Source organism: Lissotriton vulgaris, chromosome 1_2 (assembly GCF_964263255.1).
Source record: "Lissotriton vulgaris chromosome 1_2, aLisVul1.2, whole genome shotgun sequence".
Taxonomy (NCBI): Eukaryota; Metazoa; Chordata; class Amphibia; order Caudata; family Salamandridae; genus Lissotriton; species Lissotriton vulgaris.
In genome coordinates, this window is record NC_141686.1 from 169,254,858 (window position 1) to 169,278,191 (window position 23,334).

At 49.1% G+C, this 23,334-nt stretch overlaps 1 protein-coding gene across 2 annotated transcripts in view; it reads left to right on the forward strand.

The window, feature by feature from the left end:
- Positions 1-23,334, forward strand: part of MKRN1 (makorin ring finger protein 1) — a 153,731-nt gene that overhangs the window by 81,619 nt on the left and 48,778 nt on the right. For both annotated transcript variants that reach the window (XM_086953052.1, XM_086953051.1), the window contains exons 5-6: positions 5,917-6,131; positions 12,623-12,733. In XM_086953052.1, the coding sequence (XP_086809178.1) occupies positions 5,917-6,131; positions 12,623-12,733 (326 nt within the window). The remainder of the gene's footprint in view (positions 1-5,916; positions 6,132-12,622; positions 12,734-23,334) is intronic.

The following is a 23,334-nucleotide window of genomic DNA, read 5'->3' on the forward strand; positions in this document are numbered from 1 at the left end:
CAGAAAGATGAGGCAGGAGAAGAGGGTGGAAATACAAGGAATAAAATATAAACAGACACATTAAGAGACAAAGTGAAAATTCATTTACTTTAAGGAAGAACTTGAAAACATTGCCAAGGATTCACGAACAAAAACAAGAAAAAAAGAATCCAAAGATGCTGCCCAAAGGTGAGAGCTTCCGCAGGAAGCGTGCCTACGTCACAAAGTACATTAGAAGGTGGGACGTCGACTCCCTCCTGGGCTACGAAAAAAAACTACGATTCCGGACCCAACCACTAGACCGCAGAATAATGCACAGCGTAGTGAATCCAGGAAGATCTTCAAGCTGCAAAACTACACTGACAGGTAAACTATTCGATTTCTGGCCTGGATGCTTATTTCAGGTTGTCATTCATGATTTACTATGCTTTGAAAGTTAATACAGCGGAATATCTAATGGAAAATGTGTTGGGCATCATTTTGGTCTTTCTTTTTACAAGATGTCCTTGAGGGGCGAATTCCCTCCCCCAACACCTATAGCAGCTGTTAAGCTCGCTTGCCACGCACCATATGGGGGCTGGTCTAACAAAACTTGTGAGGGCTGCTTTGGGTTCCCAGTCCGGCACGAAGTGTCTAATTTTTGTGACTGACCGTGGGAAACTAACTCTGCCACCGTCGCCCTGCTTTTGGAGTAATATAATACCTTTATGAACTCAAAACCCCTTTGGCCAATGGAATTGACTAAGTGACTCAACTGTATTGCATGATTTTATTCAATTTATCTATTTAGCGTGTTTTAACAACATGTTGGTTTATTTTGTCACATAAGTTATGTAGAATTTGTATCTTTGAACTCTTAGACTCTGTTAAAAATGGCATATCCCAGTATTGTCCTTTACCCAAATCAGCACATAGAGCACTGGAATTGATAAAGGCTCTATCCTCGACCTTATCTCCAAAGAGAACTCTACCCAACTTGGATCAATCCAACCCTGTGACTGGTCAGACCACCACATTATCAGATTCTTCATCAATGAAAAAGTTAAATTTAACCCGGTTTAACCCACCAAATCCAAGATCTGGAAAAGGGACCTGAAGAAACTCAACCCAAACTCTCTACCTTCCCACAGCGGCAATCTCCTCCTTCCCCCTACCGGTGCTCTGGACGTTCAATCTTTGACCGACCACTACCTCAGCTCTATGACCTCCATAATCAATGAGACCGCCCCATTGCAACTGAAAAGTCTCCTCCAAGAACTCCAACCCATGGTACGAGGGTAGACTCAACGAAGATAGACGGGCCATGCGTATGGCAGAGCGCACCTGGAGATCAGCCCCTTTGGCACTGCACTTTAAAACTCTGAAGAAAAATAGAAACGCCTACTTAAGGAAAATCAAGCGCACAAAATCAGATTTCTTCAGCCTCCAGCTCGACCAAGAAAAAAAAACAACCAAGAAAACTGTTTGAGCTAATCAATACACAATCCAAGGAACAACCCCATCCATCACATAGCACTATAGGTGATACACCATCCTATGAAGACTTCTCTATTTTCTTTAATCTAAAGACTGATACCATAATGAACGATCTCCTCCATGACGTAAGCCTTTACTCCAACCCCCACAGCATAACACCCAATGAACCAAAGAACCATGCTACATGGTCCTCCTTTGACACCTACTCGGAAGAAACAATTAACAAACTGCTCACCTCACTGAAACCTTCTAATCACCTCACAGACCCCCTTCCTGCTAACGCTGTAAAGGACTTCATCCCACTACTTCTACCACTCTGGACCAAAATTATCAAAAGTTCACTTCAACAAGGACGCATCCCCGACTGCCTCAAATTTGGACAAGTCACACCTATACTCAAACCAACAGCTGACCCTACTGACCTAAACAATTACCGTCCTATTACCAACATTCCCACCCTTGCCAATCTGTTGGAAAAATGCGTCCAACTCCAATTAACAAAACACATTGATCGGTTTGACCTCCTCAACCCTCATCAATCAGGCTTCCGAGCAGGGCACAGTACTGAAACTGCTATGACACACATAATTGACGCCCTCCAAATTCTAGATCAAAACCATTCCTGCCTCCTCCTCCTTGATCTCCCCTCCGCATTTAACACTGTCAAACACGAGAATTTACTCGAGTTGTTAAACACCAGAATGGGTCTATCTGGGACTGTACTCAAGTAGTTCACTTCCCTTTTGCATAACCGGTCTCAGAAATTCAAGAGCAACAACCTGATGTCCTCACCAGTGCCTGTAACATTAGGCGTGCCACAAGGATCTTCCCTATCGCCAACATTGTTCAACCTGGTCATGGAACCTCTCACCACCTTGTTACAAGCATCTAATGTACACTTTCACATGTAAGCTGATGACGCCCAACTATATCTGAAATTACAATCCCCCAAAGACATCAAACTGCTGAACACAACGCTCAAACACCCAATCATGGCTTGCCGATAATCACCTCAAACTCAATGCTCTGAAAACTGAGTTCCTTCTGATCTCACCTCCCGCGTAAAGCTCCACCACTCAAACCTGGGTTAAGCACCTAACTGCACTCAATGGCCAACCTACCATCGTGGACTCAGCGAAATCTTTAGGCATAACACTTGACGCCAATCTCAACATGCAACAGCATATCAGCAAGGCAACTAAGGGAGCTAACTTCCAAATCAGTATTTTGAGGAAACTTAAACCCTTCCTCCCAGCCAAGGACTTCCAAACTGCAGTACAAGCCCTAGTCATACCGCACATAGACTACGGTAGCGTCGCCCTCTGCGGACTCCCCCTTTCCACAACTGCACCCCTGAGAGCCTCTTTGAACGCTGCAGCGAGGCTTATCACTGGATCAAAAAAACACTTGCATATTTCCCCTGACCTAAAATCCTTAGACCGGCTGCCTTTTGAGGCCAGAATACATCTGACAATTGCGTGCATGACCCAAAGGGCTATACACCACAGCTCACCCCGCTACCTCACTCAGAAGCTGACAATTTCTGGTGGCTCAAGATACACAAGAAGTACAAAGAATCTTCTTCTGAAACCTCGTAGATTTCGGAAGGAAAAAACATATAAGCGCGCCTTTTCAGGAATGGCACCCAGGATCTGGAATTCACTCCCTCCAGAAACCAGACTTATCACCTCCACTACATTTTTTAAGAAAGTGGAAGCTATCCTCATGGCTAAATTCACCTGAACTTGTACTCCACTCTGGAACTATTTGAGACTCCTCACCTTTTGTAATATTAGTCTATCTGACTGTCTACTTGTATTATTGTTTTAGCTGATGACTATGCTCCCTCATTTACCTACCCTATTTTGCTACTCCTTTATTACCTATAACTATTCCTTGCTCAAAAGCCTGTTATTTGGCTCTCTTGTTTTTCCTACCCCCTGTTGTTGTTTTTTTGTAAAGCGCTCTGATATCTGCAAAGATCTTGTTCACGCTATATAACACTTTCTAAATAAATAAAATAAATAAAGGTGAGCAGCCATGGCAAAGCTATGAAAAAAACAAGAGCAGCCATGGCAAATGTGAGAGCCATCTTTCTTGCATTGGTATTACTGCTGATGTGCTTGACAGTGTGCCCAGGGCTTCTGCCAACCAGGTACCCAGGGCCTGTGTTCCTTCCCTAAAAAAGTGTTGAAACTGAAACCCAATTGGCATCTCTGGCCACCTGTCAGCCCCTAGTGAATGGTATCCTAAGACCCAAGGGCATGGTGACCAGAGGAGACCCCTAAGGGCTGCAGCTTTTATTGTGCCACCCTTAGGGGCCCTGTACCCTGGCACCCACGCACTGCCTTTGCAGGCTGAGTGCCTTAGTACAGAACTAAACCGAGTCGACATGGCACACATCCCTGTGTGCCATGCCCACAAACCCACTGCTCTGGCATACATCAGTCACCCCTCTAGCTGGGTGCCACATGCCAGTGGTGAGGGCACAGGTGCATGTGCCCTGTGCCCCATAGTACCCAGGGCCATTCCTGGGCACTAAGTGCAGTGATGCCATTAAGAGTATATGGTGCTGGGAGGTCGACATTACGAACTCCACAGCACCATAATAACTACACTGAAGACTGACAAGTTTGGTATCAAACTTCTCAGCACTTTAAATCCACACTGATGCCAGTGTGGGATTTAATGAGAAATGCACCGCAGAGGGCATCTTAGAGATGCCCCCTGAAACCAAACCACAATCCACGTCTGGACTGAGTGGCTGCAGAGGCTGCCACACAGCAGGCATGTTGCTGGACATCTGGGTGGAGAGCCCCCCGCTCTCCTGGGCCTGCAACAATGCACATCCTCGGCGAGGTGCTAGGACCCCCCCACCCCCAGGATGGCAGGTGGAGCTTCTCCAGACCATTTGCTGTACCCAGCAACTGGCCCCCACCAGTCCTGACCCTCCACTCTGGCGGGAAGACTGGCAGGAAAAACTATGTCAGGTAGGGTGGGGGGGGGGGGGGGGGGTGCCAGCCAGTTCCAACCCCACCCCTCAGGTGGGGGAGACGAGGTGAAGCACGACCCCGGGCTTTGGCAATCTTGAAGATGGGGAGCCCTGCCCAATCACAGCTAGGCTCCTGCCCCCCTCACACAGGAGAGGAGCAGGCTAGGGGATGTACCCACCCTGGGAAAGGGCCCGATTGGTCCCTGCCCTTGCCCTATCTGTAACGCCCCATAATCAGTATTTTGGGGCTCTCTGAACCTTCCTTCCTTGGATCCCGATAAGAAAAGATCAAGAATACCTGCGGTGCAGCTGCTAACAGGATGACAACTGACTTGGCCCAAGCCTTACTGGCCTGTCTATCCTGGAACCTACTCCTGCCTAATCCCGGCGACCACTGCGGACAGCTACCTTGGGACACCCAGAGGACCTGCTTGCCTTGACCCTCTTACTGGGACTCCCATCAGCAGAGGCTCTGCTGCAACACCCCTGGTGCCAGCCAGGAAGCTCCGGACCAACCCACTCTGCACCCGCCCGGCCCGTGCCCGAGTGATCCAGGACCACGAGGACGTCCCGCCGGCGAATGGGACCCGAAGTGCAGTGCCCAAAGACCCTCCTCGACGACGCCTGCAGCCTTGGGTCAGAGGACCCCTCCGACCGCGACCAGCAGGGGGTAAGATTTCCCGACCTCAAGACACCCCGGTACCCAACTCCTGGGTGCCTACCTATCCTCCAAGATACCAACTTACCCCTTGAAGTGTTGATCGCTCCAGAAGATCCTTCATCCCCGAGCCTGCAGCCTTTGTTCACTTTTCAAGTTCCTCATTGAATAACATTGAGCGCCTGACGGCTCAAATGCACCCTTCACCCAGCAGCCTGAGTGCCCACTATATCGGAGTTCAGTCTTTGAGTGTGAACTTTTTGCTGACTGAGTGTGTACAACAAATGCTTTACACTGTTCTCTGGTACTGCCTTACTGCTCGACCAAGCTACCACTTTAGAGAGTAAGGTCACACCTGGCTTTAATCTCTGTTATACCTCTGGGGTTTGTGGACTCTAATTACACCGTACCTTCTTCTGGTCCAGTATATATAGAGCCACTATCTCACAGCAAAGCTATGGAAAGATACCATTTGTAATAAAGTAAACCGTAACCAATTGCAGTGTCCTATTCTTTTAACAATCCTTCTGCTACCTTCTTTTTCTGTGATGTTTTATGATCTTTCTCCTGTATTGCTGTCTCTTAATGCTGTAAACTTTTCCTTTCCTCACATAATTTGTCTCCCTTGTATACCCCAATACAATTGTGTTGTACCTCTTGTAGTTAACTTTTGCTCTTTCTACCTCTTCTTTCCCCTCAAACCCCCTCTTGCTTATCCCCCGCTACCTTTTACGCCCCTCTGCTGTCTCATTCTGTCAGCAATACTTCCATATTCTTAAGTTATTTACCCTAATTTTTTGACCACCTGCAGTCCTGCATCGAAGCACATGAGAAGGACATGGAGCTCTCGTTTGCTGTACAGAGGAGTAAGGACATGGTGTGCGGCGTTTGCATGGAAGTGGTTTATGAAAAGGCTAACCCCAGTGAGCGGCGATTTGGGATCCTCTCCAACTGCAACCACACATACTGCCTCAAGTGCATCCGCAAGTGGAGGAGTGCCAAGCAGTTCGAGAGCAAGATCATTAAGTAAGCATCTTTCTAGTGTGTTGTCAGTGAGAGAATGGAGGTGAATATGTGAGGGAACTTGAACTTCTAAAATGTCTTTTGGTGCGCTAATAGTATGCTGGGAGACTGGGCATTAAGGGCATTATTAGGGAAGGGTTTGGTGTTGCATGTTAGGTGGAAATTCAGTTTCCTCAGGCCACTTGCTGCTTTCAGCAACTGTTCCTGACCCCCACTTTGGGCAGAAGAACTGGCTTGAAAAACAAATGAGGAAGAGGTGTGCCCACCTCTGCCAACTCCACCACTCTGGTGGGGGAAGGCGAGGTGAAGCACAACTCTGTCCCTGACTTCTTGCAGATGGGGGCACCCAGCCAACCAGTGAGGCATATGCCCCCCTCCCTCTGGAGGGTGGCATAATAGGAGCTGTACCTACCCCAAGGAAGGGACCCATTGGTCCCAACCTTTACTTGCCTGTAACACCCCTAAATCTAGTATTCATGGGGTACCCTGAAACTTGCTTCCTCAGACAAACCAGAAGAAAAGGACCTAACCACTGTGCCAAAGCGAACAAGAGGAAGACTCTTACTGACTTGGCCACAGCCCTACTGCCCTGTCCCCACCTCGAACCTGCATAAGTGAAACGTCGGTGTGTCCTACAACCTCAAGAACCCAGGGGACCTGCCCTGCCTTAAAAAGAAGACTGTCTTCCGTGAACTCTGGATTTGTTCACCAACACTCAAACTCCGGCAAAATCCATGAGTCTGCACTACTCTGCACCCAGTGTCCACAGTCTGAGTTAGAGTGGCCCAACCCCAACAGGAATGCAAAAACAGTTGATGGATAGAATGCAGAACAATGTCATACATTCATCCCAGTACAGAGATCTGGGTCTAAATCCATAGTTTTTTGCTCGCCATTCCAGTTTGAACTCTGCCATATGCAAATCAGTCTTGACCCTGGGTGATGCCCTGGAACCGGTCCCAGGATGCTTGTTTCTGGTCCAGGGAGGACCTTGCTTGTCATCTCAGGCTTGACTGTTCCGACAAGGAACTGGGTCAAGACTGATTTGCATATGGCTGGGTCCAAACTGGGGTGGTGTGGTGAGCAAAAGAATGGTTGATTAAACCCAGATCCTTGTGACTGAGGGTGAATGTTTGCATTGTTCAGCATTCCGTCCATTAATTGTTTCATTTGCATCCAACACCAAAAGGAGCTACCCCGGCGATCCTGACCAGAGATCCGGTGATCCCTGACCTTCCAGCCCATGCATGCAACCTCAAACTGGAAGGTCTCGTCCCGCCTCCCCCCACACCCCATTCCCCACCGTGACCAGGATCTGTTAAGAATATCCAACCCTAAAAGGCACCCCTCCACCCGACAGACCACGGCCTTTGGTGGCCCAACCGACTGTGCCTAACCAACCTCTCCAGGTGGTGGTCCCACCCAGAAGACCTTCATCCTCGAGCCTACAGTGTTTGCAAACTGGAGACTCCCCATTAAAAGCTACAGGGCACCTGACGCCAAAACAGCACTCTACCTCTGGCCGTCCCAGTGCTGCTGAGGGTGCAGCTTTTGTGCTTGCTTGAACCCCAATTTGCCCTGAGCTTAAGTCCAGTGGCTTTGCTCCCACAACCCAGTGGCCTGCTAGTCGGCAGCCACCAACCTGAGGCCACCTGTCCCCCATTGGATACCATTGGGCCTCAGGACGACCCTAGTGTCGCTGAGGGTGTAACGAGTGCATCATTGACCCTTGGGGACCCAAGTCTAACCCTAGAAAATCAACTCTCACAACCGAATATTTACCTTTTAACCGATAACCCTATGTTTCTCCATAGGATAACATTGGCAGATTTTCTGTGAAAAGTTTTTAAGTGTATAGTTGGAAAATCTAAGAAACCCTTTAACCCTTTGCCTGCTGATGACGAGCCCAGCTTGTCATGAGGCACAGTGGAGCTGTGCTCATGACGAGCTGGGCTAGTCATAACTGCCGCGCCACTCCCCTGTGCGGCTAATTCCACACCTGTGCGGATGTTCTACAGGAGTGGGCGAGCCCAGATTCACTGTGCCTCATGACGAGCTGGGTTTGCAAATAGCCCTGCGGCGTCCGGCCCCTCCCACCCCTGCACCGAGGGGGAATTACCCCCGCAGTTAAGGGGTTAAAAGCGTTTTTAGTTTTACTTGCCTTTTTACAGGAAATGTCCCAGTACAGTATCCAGGCATACTGCACTGTGTAAGAAAAGTTATCTACTTGACATTCTACTAAAAAGCTACAAAGTATATGTACAGTATATCAAAAGCATTACATTCCTATTATATCTACTGTAATCAAATTAAAGTGCATATACAATTACAATTCAAACTGTTTACCAGCTGCATTACCACTGTAAAGTATTTATTGCTTTCCTGTGCCAGGCTTGCTTAGCTCTAGAAAAATAAAATAACAGAATATTTTTATACAAATCCAATTGGTCTGAAGTTCAGTCTTTGAGTGCGATATCATTTGCTGATTGAGTGTGTGTACAACAAATGCTTAACACTATCCTCTGGCACTGCCTTACTGCTCGACCACACTACCACAAATAGAGAGTAAGGTGCTATCTACTTTTACCTCTGCCTACCTTTAGGGTTTCACTGGACTCTGTGCACACTATACCTCACTTTGGTATAGTTTGTAAAGAGCCAGCTTCCTACAGGTAGGTAAGTAGAGCATGGAGGGTGAAGTGACCTCTGGAGAATGACTCGTTTGGAGCATGCACAGTGTTACTTTGTAGCAGTTCTTATATTGTTGAAAGGAGCAGAACCAAAGTAACTTAGAGCTTTGTATAGGTAGCCTGAGTCTGTTTATAGCTGTGTGGGGTGTTGAAGGTTTAAGAGCAGATATTAAAGATGGTGGTTTGAGCAGCCTGAGTCTGTTTATAGCTGTGTGGGGTGTTGAAGGTTTAAGAGCAGATATTAAAGATGGTGGTTTGAGCATCTTTTCAAGATCACTATCTTTCCTTTAACAGATAATGAAATGAGCATCTAACCATTACTTATAGTCCTAGATGGTAGCAGCAATCGTACCACTAAATAGATCTTGCTTGTTTGTTAGTCTATTTACTTTGGGTGACAAATTCAGACGTGAAATCGGACAGGTTTTACTCAAATTTAAACCAGAAACACTTGGGAAGAAATTTGTACTCCCAATTAAAATGTTCAATTTAAAGACCTATCTTGCCAAAGTAACAAAACCTGCTTCGGTTATGTCCTGAAGTTGTTAAAATCACAACTAGAAGACACTTTGGAAGATCTTTTTATTTTATGGTGAGGTGTTGGGAAGCTCGTTTTGCATGTTGACAATGTAGAATATTCTAATCCACTAGCTTGAAGTAGTTCATTGGAGGTGGGACACATTCGAGAAATGAGCTGTCCTTGCATCTGTCTCTTCCTCTTACAATTTTGTGTATTTGTAAAGCGCACCATCGCCTGCGACGGTATCCTGGGACTGAACAGATGAGTGTAGGTGTATCTTGCCCTGCCTATGGTAGGTTGGTTAATTGAAAATGTAAGATAACGTCTGGCCTCCTGATATGGTTCTTTTTATGCGTGGGAAGTTTGAGATTAGGAGACCTGCAGAGTGGAGGTGCCTTGGTGGTCGATAGATGTAAATGTGTTGGTCATGTTTGTGTGTGAAGTCTGAAATGAGCTGGTTTGTGTATCAGGAGCCAGAAAGTTGAGTGTTGAGGCACTCTAAATGAAGCTTAACAAATCCCTCTTACGTACATGGACTATTTTAAAGGGAATAAATAGGAGGTTAGAGTTTCCATCAGAATGAGCATTGCTAAAGTTAAGTAACGTGTTCAGTTTCTATTTTTAAGGCTTGTCAACTAGCACCCTGCCATATCCGTCTTCACACCCAGACTAACTTTATCGAGGCACTGGAGTATGGCATCCTAGGCTTTCAACTTCCCAAGAGCCATAAAATCTGCCCAGCTGTAAGATAACTATGAACCAATAGGAGCTTATAATCTTTGTTCCTTGTAGAAAGCTGGCTCTTTACACAACATAACCAATTGTTATAGCTCATAGAGTCCAGAAATTCCCCCAGAAGTGTACTGGGCTCAGTGCAAACCCAAAGTGCTCCATTTGTTGTAGTGTGGTCTAGCAGCCTCAGGCCCGACAGAGGAGTGTAAGACAATTGTTATGCACAATGATTAATAAATGACACATGGCTCAAAAAGGAGATCCACATCAATTTTAGAAAAATAAGGATCCCAATTGCAACATGCTGGGACGCTCTCTATACCGAGTTGCAACTAAATGCAGACATGACGAACGGGGACTCTCCTGATATACACTCTGTGGGCCACTAACACACATGCGAGTTTAGGTAGTGTGTACACCGCAACACTTTTGGCTGGCAAAACAAACTGCTTGTACAAATGTACTGATACACACTTCAGAAGCAGAGAGGTAGCTGGTAGCCACCTGCTGTGAGTAACCTACAAATCCACGCCTGAAACGGGTAGGGCATTGTGGGCTCAACAACGGTTACACATGTTTCTTTGTTCCCTCCATTAGTTTATGCAATCTTTGATTTGCCTTCTCTTTCTATTCTATTGATACCATCTAGCCATTTGCAACTAAATCTACCGATACTGTCAGTGTCTGTATGCTAACACATGTAAAGGCAAACAGTAATGGCTCTGTAATGACGTTTACAAAACAACTAGAACTGTGTGATTCTCGTCACTGGCCTCCTTTTTTTATCCCCATCTCCTCTCGATCGAATAATGGACATAAATTGGACTGCACTCAGTTTGTAATTTTTATAATAATGCTGCTGTCTTGATAGTGCAACTGAGACATGCGAGTGTACATGTACCATACCCATGTTAACAGCCAAAAAGTCCAGGACTGCTTGCATGCAGAAATTGTTCGTATTAAAACATAAAATAGATTTGCACAAAAAAAATCAGGATCTGACTTCAGGGTCTGGGGTGCCACCTAAATACTAGATTTAGGGGTATCACAGGTAGGGACCCATGGGTCCTTTACTTGGGTTGTCCACACCCTCTGTAATGCCACCCTCGTTTGGGGTGGAAGGGGGCAAAGCGGAATAGTCATAGCCCTAGCCTTTGTTAGATATGTCCCACCATCTTCATGATGTGGAGAAGTGTGGCTCAATGTTTAGAGCGGCAGACCCTGATGCAGAGGTCTGGCCTGGGACCAGGGTTCAATTCCCGCCTCGGCGGGTCTTGGGCTCAATTTCCTCGGACCTGATAATTCTCGCCTCGGTGCCTATTCTAATCATGGGTTCCACTCTGCAACTCTGGGCAATAGCTTGCTTAATCTCCACCATGGCCCCAACAGCGCTGGGATGCCTGGCTTCACCTTGGGGCTGCCCAGGAGTGGACATTTCACAGGGAAAAGCCAGGAAGGGTTCCACAGTGGTATGCGTTACAGCGCCAGGACACCCCAGTTGGGGTATTAGTGCGCTTTACAAGTACAAATTACATTTACATTTATGGTGGGCACTGGAAAATGTACTTCGCCTCCAGCACCTGAAGGGTGGAGTTGGCGAAGGGGGTCACACCTCCTTTTCTCACTTAATTTTCCTGCCAAAAGTAGGGGTGTTGAACCGGGGGCTTCCATCTGCTGCATGCAGCAGAGACTGGGTCGCATTACGAAGCTGGCAAGGCCTTTAAATCTTCCCTCTTGAGCACTGTGCCTACCTAGGGGAGGATGTTTGAAGCCTCCTTGCAGGATGGGCTTTGTTTCTGGCTTCCGAGAGAAAGGGCTCTTACCCCAGGGTTCCAGAAACATGTTTGGTGGTGGCAGGCTGCGTAAAGCCAGTCTGAGACCACACTATGGTTGGAAGGTTTTCAGGGGGCACATCCTGAGGTCCCCTCTGGGTACATACTTTAATAAAGGCAACATTGGCGTCTGTGTGGGTTTACTAAGAGCTGTTTGGTACCAAACACTCCTGGGTTCAGTGAAGCCGTCGTGGTGCTTGAGAGCTAGTTGCCAAGTTCCCAGACTATGGCTTCCCTGGCACTTAAAATATTAAGGAAAATACCCTAATGCTGTAGAGGCATATATGCTCATGCAGTTGTATCCACACCTGGGATATAGTGCACCCTGCCTTGGAGCTGTTCAGACCTGCTAGAGGGGATACTTTGCTATGTCTTAAGCAGTTCTTGCTGGCATGGCACACAGTGCAATGTCATCTTGGTTTTCTCACCTCGCAGGGGCATGCCAGCTGCAGTGGCATGATCCTAGTGAGGGATCCAAGGAGACCCTCTTCAGCCTTCAGGCCATAGGTACCCAGGCTACCACTTACTAGGGACTTACAGGGGGGGCAGAAGTACCAATTATGGCAATGTTTTTAAGGAACGAACATTGGTACTGGAAACCTGTATAGCAGGGGTGCAGTACTCTACAGTATACACCAAAAGGCAGTGTGGAGAGCTTGGGGAAGGGGGGGGTGAGAGGACTTAAGCAGACCCCCATTTTTACAGTGTCTTTCTTTTCAGGTCATGTCCTGAGTGCCGAATCACATCAAATTTTGTCATTCCAAGTGAATATTGGATCGAGGATAAGGAGGAAAAACAGAAACTCATCCAGAAATACAAGGAGGCAATGAGGTAGGAAGACTTAAACGTTAATGTTTGATTTTCATCTAAATTCAATGAAATGTACAGGATTGCTGTTCACGCCAAAGCAATGATTCTGATGGATTGTAAATGGAAAATGTTTAGGGAGCGGTTGATAGTACTTGAAGGACAGTGGCAGCTGGTAATTTTCGCAGGGAGGGGGAGAACGGGCCACACCCACACACTCACACCAATTCAAAACAAATTCATACATAAACGCATGTACCAAACATTCAAAAACTTAAAACCTACTGCAGCCCCCGGAGTGGTAAGTCTGAGGTCCCAGGAGGTTTGGGATTGCTGATTTCCTTTTTGGCTGACCCATCACAGTGGGAGGGGGGGTCAGCAAGACTGGTGATCTCATCCCACTCTGTGACTAGCTGTCATTGATTGACAAAGTCCTGGGCACTTCAGGCATTAAAATTGAAGCGCTCAGATCCGAGGCAATCTGGGACGGCATTGAGGGAGGTACTTTTAACAGGCTGAGGAGTCACACCCACAGGGCTATGAAATCCTCAGCCTGTCAAAGTTCAGCTCAGGCAGCAGGTGCCTGCACACTTGGTGCCTATCTAGCTCCAGGCTGCCTGACATGAAGTGCATCGGTCCGGCTGAACGTTGTACAGCTCTGTCTCCTTGATCCATTCTGTCCCCTGGATTTCCCTCCTATGCCCTCATAGGCCCACAACCCTCCGGTTAAGGCACCAAGATTTACACTCTGCAACTTGTGGACTATGTTTCAGGAACCGGATCTTCTCAAGCATGTCCTCTCCTGCTTTTGGCACTGGTTACTCTTTCAGCGAGCCTGCTTTATTTATATATGTATATATTTATTTATTTTGACCTTTAAAGTAGGGCTTAGTAAAGTACAAGAATCTATTTTATTCTTTAGGACAGTTTTAATGTCCACTACGTTTTTTAAAGCTATTAGGACCATAGCTGGGTCCATTTTAGGCTCAGAGCTTAGGCATCCTCACTGGGTTTTCACTAGATGCGCTTCTGGCTAATTTGGGCATCCTTGCCTGATCTGTTTTCCCATTGTAATCGAACCATGAATGTCCCATGTTTTGGCACCAGTATCACCAATGCTGGTAGCGGGCCTCAAGTTCATCAAAGGGTGATCACATGCAAGTGAAGCACTTTGAATCACCAAATTACATTCTCTCCGCCTTTCTGATGATTATAATCCTGGTCTATGCACTGGAGGTTCTCCAACCTGTTGTCCCTCAGTGCTGCAGTAGGTGTGGGGAAAAGTCAAGAAGTTCCAGTGAATTTAGGAGCCATCTTCTGTGTTCTCAGGAGATTTACTGATTCACTGGTGTATAGTTAGATATGCTTTCTTTTCCAAGTCCATCACAGGACCTGGAGCGCAGGCATTGTATTGTAGCATATTGTATTGTAGCATACTTGTATAGCGCAACCTGTCACCACCAAGGGCATCCTGGCGCTTTGACCCATGATCCAGCGAAAAACAGTAGCTCAACCTATCCTGGGAAAAAGATGGGTTTTCAAAGCCTTTCTAAAGGCTAGAAGATCTTCAAGGCTTCTCAAGGATATTGGCAGAGAGTTCCAGAGTTTGGCCGCCGCTACTCTGAACGAGCGGCCACCCATTCTCACTCTCTGGAAACGCGGAACTACCAGTAGCCTGGACGACGAGGAGCGTAAGGCTCGAGGTGGACAGTACCAGGCAAACATTCGCCGCAGAGGAATAGGGCCCAGGCCATGAATAGCCCTGAACACAATACAAGCTGCTTTGTAGCGCACCCGCAGATGGACCGGCAGCCAATGAAGATCTCGCAACGCTGCCGTAGAAGAACTATGATAAGGGCGAGAGAGAGCGAGCTTGGCAGCAATGTTCTGCACCCTTTGCAGCTTGCCCAGAAGTGTTACCGGGGCCTCCAGAAGCAGTGCGTTACAGTAGTCAAGTCGACTTAGGATGGTACAACGCACTACTTCTGGTCTGGCTTGCTCAGGGAGAAGGGGTAAAACCTTACGCAGCATACGAATCAGCATCATACATGTGGAGGTGGTCTTATTTACATGTAGATCTAGCTGCAGGTTGGGCCCAAAAATAACGCCCAAGTTGCGCGCAGATTGTGCGGCTGACACCGTCTCTGAAAAGGACGGAGGCCAAAAATCAGCCGGAAGATCGCGAGGAACTCGATCTGTGGAGCAGTGTAAAACCTCCGTCTTGGTTCCTTTGAACTGTAATGCGTTCAGACGGAGCCATTCTGCTGTCGCCTGCATGCACCGGTGGAAAGTCTCCAATGTGACTGCATCCTGACCCTCCAAAGAAAAGACCAGCTGGGTATCATCCGCATAATTAAATGCGGAGATACCAAAAGATTTGATGAGCTGGACTAGAGGGCGGAGGTAGATATTAAAGAGTATGGGGCTGATGGCCGAGCCCTGGGGTACACCTTGTCCCACTCTCCGCTCCTCTGAACAGAAGGGGGGTAGCGAAACCCGTTGCTGACGGCAGTCCAAATAGGAGATTAACCAATCCCTAGCTCTGTCTTTGACCCCGCATTCTTCCAGCCTAGAGATCAAGATGGGATGACTGACCGTGTCGAACGCGGCCGACATGTCGAGCAGCACCAAAAATGCTGCCCGACCACTGTCGACTCGCGCCCGCAGGTTGTCTAGCACGGTCACCAGCGCAGATTCCGTCCCATGCGCTGGGCTAAAACCAAATTGCATCTCATCCAACCAGGTGTTCCCTTCTACAAAGCCGGACAGAGTGCGGGTGACCAATTTTTCCATGATTTTCACCGGAAAAGGGAGCAGGGAGATCGGCCGGTAGTTGGATAGGCACGCAGGGTCGAGCGTAGATTTTTTTAAAAGTGGGGATACCACTGCCTTCTTCCAGCAGCTCGGTACAATGCCTGTCTCAAATGACTGGCAGCAGATGGCATGCAAGGGCTGGAAGAGATCCTCTTGAAACACCTTCCAGAGTTTTGGAGGAAGAGGATCCAGAGGCGAACCAGATGAAACCGTGAGGGCTAAGTCTCCGAACTCCTTCAGAGAGGGAAGGGGAAAGCAACTCAGCTGGGGTCGACTGGCTTCACTCGCCGGAGCTCCCAAGCTGAGAGCCAGATCCGAGAAAGAAGGATAGGGACTACTCTGCTGGGGTCGACTGGCCACCAATGCCGGAGCTCCCAAACAGAGAGTTGGAACCAGAGGAGAAGGAGAGAAACTGCTCAGCTGGGGTCGACTGGCCACAATCGCCGGGGCTCCCAGACAGTGAGCCGGATCCAAAGAGGGAAGGGAGGAGCTACTCAACTGGGGTCGACTGGCCACAATCGCCGGAGCTCCCAAGCAGAGAGCCGGATCCAGAGTTGGAAAAGAGAAGCTACTCGGTTGGGGTCGACTGGCCAGTCGCCGGAGCTCCCAGGCCGAGAGCCTGATCCAAAAGAGGGGAGGGAGAGCTACTCAGCTGGGGTCGACTGGCTTCCGTCGCCGGAGCTCCCGAGTTGGGGGCATCTGTGGGTGACTGTGAATAGAACAAAAGAAAGCACCCTGCCTAGGGATATAATGGCCCTAGCTAGAGGATCCAAACAATATATAAAAGGGGTGATTAGCCTAGGAGCTGACACTGCACACAACAAACACAAGGTCAATCCAAGTAAGCTCAAGAGAACATATTAGAAATATATATATTTTTATTTCTTTTAAATATATTTTTTTAGAGTTGAGGTAACAAAAATATAAAAAGGTAAATTGTACTTTAGTTTCACGTGATACTTTTAGAGCATAAAAAAGACATACACTGATGGGGGGAAAAGAAAAGGAAGGGGAAATTTATACTGTATTAAGACCTACCCAGTAACAACCATACTTCAAACATACTATCACACTCACTTATTTAAATTTTCACTCTACCTAATATTCTAACATTCAACTTTCATTCTTCCATTCATTCTTCTAGTCCTGGCGTGTGCAACACATAGATGGTCAGTATGTTGCATAGATCAGTATGTTATTCCAGGCAGATGACATTAATACGGGTCCTGATGTAATTAGGACAAAGTGCTGTATTCCTGGAAACACAAGCCGACGCGCGTTTCGGTGGCAGGCCAATGGGGCCACACCTTCGTCAGGGCTGGGGGGTAGTATACTGGGAGGGAAACTAGTGTAAAATCTGAAAATAAAAAGCAGTGTCTTAATTTTATGTTCTATATATATATATATATATATATATATACAATATCAATCAAGAATATTCAACATACAGTTTCCATTGTTCTGGTTCATTTTAACATTTTAAATAAACATTATATATTGGTGCGATACACATATGGTTGACCTTTTGTAACTGTGCAATGCCAAACTACCTAGAGACACTCCCTGGAACCGATTCCCTGTTACGTGGAATCGAAATTTGCCTAGCTTACGTAACGGTAAGTTTCAATTCTATTAAGGACACGGAGGCGAGGATTATGCTATATCTTCCTTCGCTTTATTAACATAAAGACTCCACAGCAGCTTAGGAAAAGATATAATAAGAACAAAAATGCTTTAAACATAAAGCATTAACGTAATGTTCAACAAAAAATAAACAACAACTCCCAAGAGTCTCTTGCGTAACAATAGTCCATAGTCCTTTTACTCTGTCCATCATCACTATATAACCGGACTTCTCATCTTCCTCCTCTTTCTTCGCGCAGATCACGCTTGAGCCTCATTGGTCCTGCTTAGCACCGTCGTTGCCTGTCAAAAAAGGAACAGCGTCAGCGAGGTGGCCCAGGAATGCGACAACAAGGCGAGAAGCATTCAGTGATTAACACAGTACTGACAATGTAAAGGAAAACGCTTTACTTACTGCCATACGGGTGGGTAGAGACACCACTGTGGCCCGGGTGGGATAATCCTCGCCTCCGTGTCCTTAATAGAATTGAAACTTACCGTTACGTAAGCTAGGCAAATTTCGATTCTATGTCAGGACCGGAGGCTTCAGATTATGCTAGTTTAAAGCTTACTTACCACCAACTGAGCCAAATCCACCACCGGCTTAAAATAAAACCTCTTGAAGGTGGAATCCGAGGACCAATCCGCCGCGCGCATTAGGTCCTCCAGACGAGCACCCACCGAGAATGCCTTAGAGGCCATGGCCCCCCTGGCGGAGTGTGCTCCAAAGAGAGAAGTATTGATGCCTGCTTCTTGCATGACCCATCGCACCCACCGAGCAATAGTAGGGGAGGAGACAGCTTTGTGTGGCTTCCGCAGGGCAATCAACAACTGACGCTCGCCCGGAGGGCGCAGATCCAAGGTCAGGTCCTCATATGCTTTGAGGCATTGCACGACACACAACTTAGGAGTGTCAGTAAAGGCTGGATAAGAAATGGAACGCGACGACGTCTTAGTACGCCGGCCCACTGTGAAAGTAACCCCATCCGGGGAAAAAATGCGTGCAGAGACATCCAGCGCGCGCACGTCCGAGACGCGCCTACAAGAAACCAGACATAACAACATGGCTAACTTCGCCGACAGCTCCTTAAGAGACAGATAAGAATTGGCTGGCCACGACAGGAACAAATTCAGAACCAAATTGACGTCCCAAAGGACGGAGTACCTGGGTTCTGGTGGCAGTGCGAGGCGAACAGCCCGCAGAAGCCGACACACAAAAGGATGTTCCCCTACCGGGTGGCCATCGATGTTATCATGGCCTGCAGAAATCGCCGACCGGATAGCATTGATCGTCCTATACGCTAGACCCTTGTCGGCCAAATGCGCCAGGAAATTCAGCACGGGAACAAGGCCTGCGACCACGGGATCCAGATCCCTTCGTAAACACCAACGCATCCACTTAAGCCAAGCGGATCTGTAACGCTTCGTCGTACTGTCGGCCCATGCTTTGGAGAGCAAGTGCTCAGCCGACCCCAAAAGGCCCGGGAGCGCCCAGCGTCTCCTGAGAGCCTCCACGCCACGAGGCGGAGAGTGTTCTGCACGACGAGAGGGTGAGGTTCCTGATCCGGGTTCGTCAGGAGCAGAGGAAACAGGGGGAGTAGGATTGGAAAATCCCAAGAAAGTTCCAGAAGAACCGGAAACCATACTTGAGACCTCCACAGCGGTGTAACCAACACCAGTTCCGCACCCTGGCGGCGTATTTGAGCCGCCGTTCGCATGATCATGGAGAACGGGGGAAACGCGAACGGCTGTTCCCGACTCCAATCCTGCAAGAACGCGTCCGTGGCCTCCGCTAGAGGGTCCGGCCTCCAGCTGTAAAACCGCGGCAGCTGGTGGTCGAGACAGGACGCAAAGAGGTCCACCGAGAAGGGACCCCAAAGGGAGTGTAGCCACCGGAAGACTTCCGGATCCAGTTTCCACTGGCTGGCGTCCCTGAGATGTCGAGAGTGCCAATCCGCTACCTGATTGCACTGGCCTGGCAGATACTCTGCCGTCACCGCAATGTGACGAGACAGGCAATAATCCCAGAAATCCTTCGCTAAATCCGCCAAGGCGCGGGAACGAGGACCTCCTAGGTGGTTCACATACCGAACTGCCGAAATATTGTCCATCCGTAACAGGACACAAGCCTTGACCGAGTCTTTGGTCCAACAGCGAACTGCGAAGGAGCCCGCAAGGAGCTCCAAACAATTGATATGCAATTGTTGTTCTTCTGACGACCAGGCGCCGCCGGTGGAAAAATCCCCGCACCGGGCGCCCCAGCCCGACCTGCTGGCGTCGGACTCTATGATCAGGTCCGGAGCCGAACCGAAGATCGCTCGCCCATTCCATGCCTCCATGTGAGACAGCCACCATGACATTTCCTCCTTCACTTCGTCCGTGAGGGGAACCCACTGGTCGTAACACATCCCCTGGCGCAGATGCTGCGCCTTCAAGCGTTGCAGAGCCCTGTAGTGCAGCGGGCCCGGGAAAATCGCCTGGATGGAGGACGAGAGAAGGCCCACCACCTTGGCGATATGACGCAGTGACGTACGCTCTCTTGCGATCGTCTGCCGAAGTAGGTGTCGAATCTTCGCGACCTTCCGACCCAGCAGGCTCAAGACCGCCTGTACCGAGTCCACCACGAAACCCAAAAAGGTGATCTGCTGAGTGGGAACCAAAACCGACTTGGAGCCGTTGATGACGAACCCTAGTCTCTGAAGCAGGCCGACAGCTTGACGCAGCTGGCCTGCCAACACCTCCGGGCACTGCCCCATGAGGAGGATGTCGTCTAAGTATACAAGCATCCGGACCCCCTGACTTCTGAGAAACTCCACCACCGGGTGGAGGACCTTCGTGAAGCACCACGGGGCCGAAGAAAGACCGAACGGCAGGGCGGTGAACTCGAACACCTTGTCGTCCCACAGGAATTGTAGGAAACGACGATGAGGGGGGTGGATGGGAACGACCAAGTAGGCATCCTTGAGATCCAGTTGTACCATCCAGTCCCGAGGGAGGAGCACGTCTCGAAGGAGGTGGATCCCCTCCATCTTGAAGTGACGGTAGACCAACCACCCATTGAACTCTTTGAGATTGATCACCGGCCTCTTGCCCCCGTCCGTCTTGTCCACTAGGAAGACGTTGCTGAGGAACCCATGTGGGTGGCGCGTTGATAGACGGATGGCTCCCTTGCGCAGCAAGTCTGAGACCTCTTCGTCTATCAATCGCGCGTCGGATTCTGAAAAAACCATCGGCCGCGGGGGCCTCGCCTGAGTTGGCTGGTCGTAAAACTCGATATGGAAACCTCTTACAGTTTGCAAAACCCAAGCGTCGGCAGTGAGCAATTCCCACTCCCTGTAAAAGCTCGCCAGCCGCCCCCCAATCGGAACTTGATCCAAGCAAAGTACACTTACCGGGGGCATTTCCTTGTCCGGAGTTCTTCTTGAACCCTCTGCCACCATAGCGCTGTCCCCTCGTGGGGTAGAAGTTGGTGTAGTTGGCTGAGGTCTGGTACTGACCTCTTCCGGAGCCTTGTCCTCGGTTGTTGGTCTGCTGACCACGGCCGATCGCGCGGCCCCTGCCGCGACCGGCCCCTCCAGAAAAACACTGGTGGAAGACCTTCTTGATGCTGGACTGAGCCTTGTCCAGCGACGTGAACGTATTCACGAACTTTCCCAGCTCGCGGATGAAAGGCTCACCGAAGAGGCCACCCTGAGCCACGGCACCTGCCTCCGACGAGGCCAGGTCCCCCAGCTTCGGATCCAGCTTGATAAGGAGCGAACGCCGCCTCTCCGTGGACAGGGCACAGTTGGCGTTGCCCAAAAATACGATCACCCTCTGGGCCCAGTTGGAGAGCACCTCCGGCGAAATGGCAGTGCCATTCACTCGAGCCTCCTCCGCCATATCGAGGATCTTCGTGGCGGGCCCGACCGCATCCAACAACTTGTCCTGGCAAGCCCGCCAGGACCGGTCGATCCCCTTCCTGGGGTCCTTCATGAATTTCGCCAGGAAGGTGGCCATCTTGGGGTCCAACTCTGGTGTCATGGCCACTTTCCCTTCCAGGGTAGGCCGAGGGCATTCCCCACGCAGGCAACCCCTCGCCTCCTTTTCCAGGGGCTTGCGCAGCCTGCCCGCGACAAACTTCGCCACCGTCTCCCCCGGGGCCCAGGCCGCGGATCGGGGGTGGACGATCTCGTCCGGGTCCAGCATGCCCGACTCGTCTCGGGGCATCTCCTTCGCTGAAGGTGTCGGAAGCCAAGAACGGGTCGACTCCCCGTCGTCATCCGAGTCCGGAGAGTCGTAGATCGGGGAGGCGGGCGCCGCAGACACGTCGCCCGAAGTGCCAGGATCCACCAAGGGTGCAGGGGGCACCGCCGTCGCCTTGGCCAGGAAGGCGTCACGAAGCCGCTCGAAAGCGCCCCTGTCCACGCCTTGGGCCTCTGATGAAGGTCCCTCCCCACGAGGTCTCTTCGGAGCGGGTGGCAACCCGCCGGACGTCCCCGGGAGTTCGGGGGACGGAGGCACCTGCGCTGCTGCCAGCTTCGCGCACTCCTCCACGATGCGGGCGGAAAGGCGGTCCTCCATGGGCCCTACCACCTCCGTCACGCAACGATAGATGGAGTTGTCTACCGCCTGATAGAACTCATCATCCTGCAGATAGGGGCAGGCTTCCTCATCGTATTCCCCTTCCATCTCGGAACCAAGGGCAAATGCGGGGCACCCAAGAGGGCAGCAACCGAGAAAGTTCTCGAATGTGGGCAGGCCAAGCGGCTGCAATCACGTTTTGGGCCAGCTGACGTGGCAGGTGGGCTGCACCAACCCCCAAGCGCGCAGACCCTCCTCGCCGGGACCGGGTCTACGTACCCCTCAAGAGCGCTAGGCCACACACGGGTAAAGAGGTGCACAGATCTCGCCCGAAGGCGATTCACGCGGTCAGAACCGCCATACAGACCCCAGAGGGCGTCAAAAGTGGGGAAAAGTACCGACCCGGATCACCAGGTGTCAGAGGGGTACGCGAGGATCGGCCCCCGCGCAAGCAGACCCTACGGCGTGGCTCCTCGCACTGCGGAGGCGCGCCGGCGGGTCGGCGAGACGACAGGCCGCCCCCTTGCGGTCTATGTACACACCGCACACAAGTGGGAATAAAGTCGCGTAGGAACGAAGAACGTTCCCGCAACTGGGGACTCTGTAAGGAAATAAACCATGCAAGGAGTCCCCCCAAAGATCGTACACAAGACAATCAATCACAATGAAAAGGTAACAAATAGAAAAGCACTTATCTGGCTGCGGGAGCAGCGAAGAAAGAGGAGGAAGATGATGAGAAGTCCGGTTATATAGTGATGATGGACAGAGTAAAAGGACTATGGACTATTGTTACGCAAGAGACTCTTGGGAGTTGTTTATTTTTTGTTGAACATTACGTTAATGCTTTATGTTTAAAGCATTTTTGTTCTTATTATATCTTTTCCTAAGCTGCTGTGGAGTCTTTATGTTAATAAAGCGAAGCAAGATATAGCATAATCTGAAGCCTCCGGTCCTGACATAGAATCTGTGAAAGGCATAGCGATAACCTAGGCTAAATGAACCGTAGAGTACATTTCATAACAAAATTCATGTATACATATTTTTCTAGGTATATACACAACCATTCGTTCTCGCACACATATGACCAAGTTATTACAGTTAGGCCCAGAATCCTACAGGCCAAGTTGTTATAATTATTCTAATTATTCGAGGTAAGCCAGACCTCCAAATAGGGCAGGGCATTTCTTATTATATATAGGGAAATAGGGGACAATTATTGGCATGATTTATCAGGAGTATACAATGTTTACCTATATTTCTTGGCTAAAGGGAACCAGAGGCGTATAGTTGGATGTGCTACGCCGGGAAGCTAATACTTTCTACTTCCATTGACTAGACTCCAAAGGTATAGATCCTATGGTAGGTGTAGATTAGGAACTTATTACATATGTTATTGATCATGGCACAGATAAAGTTAAACATATAATAAGGCAGTTTCGGGGTATAACACATATTAAATCAACATTCTATATAATCAGCCTATGGTAGAGCTTTGTATTAGTTCCAGATTCCGTTGGTGATGGGTTAGACTTACAGATTGTCTAAGCTCATATGGTCCCAGATTACACTAAACAGATAGCTTTATTTACATAAATTACCAAAAAGGTCTTATTGGCTAGTCAGAT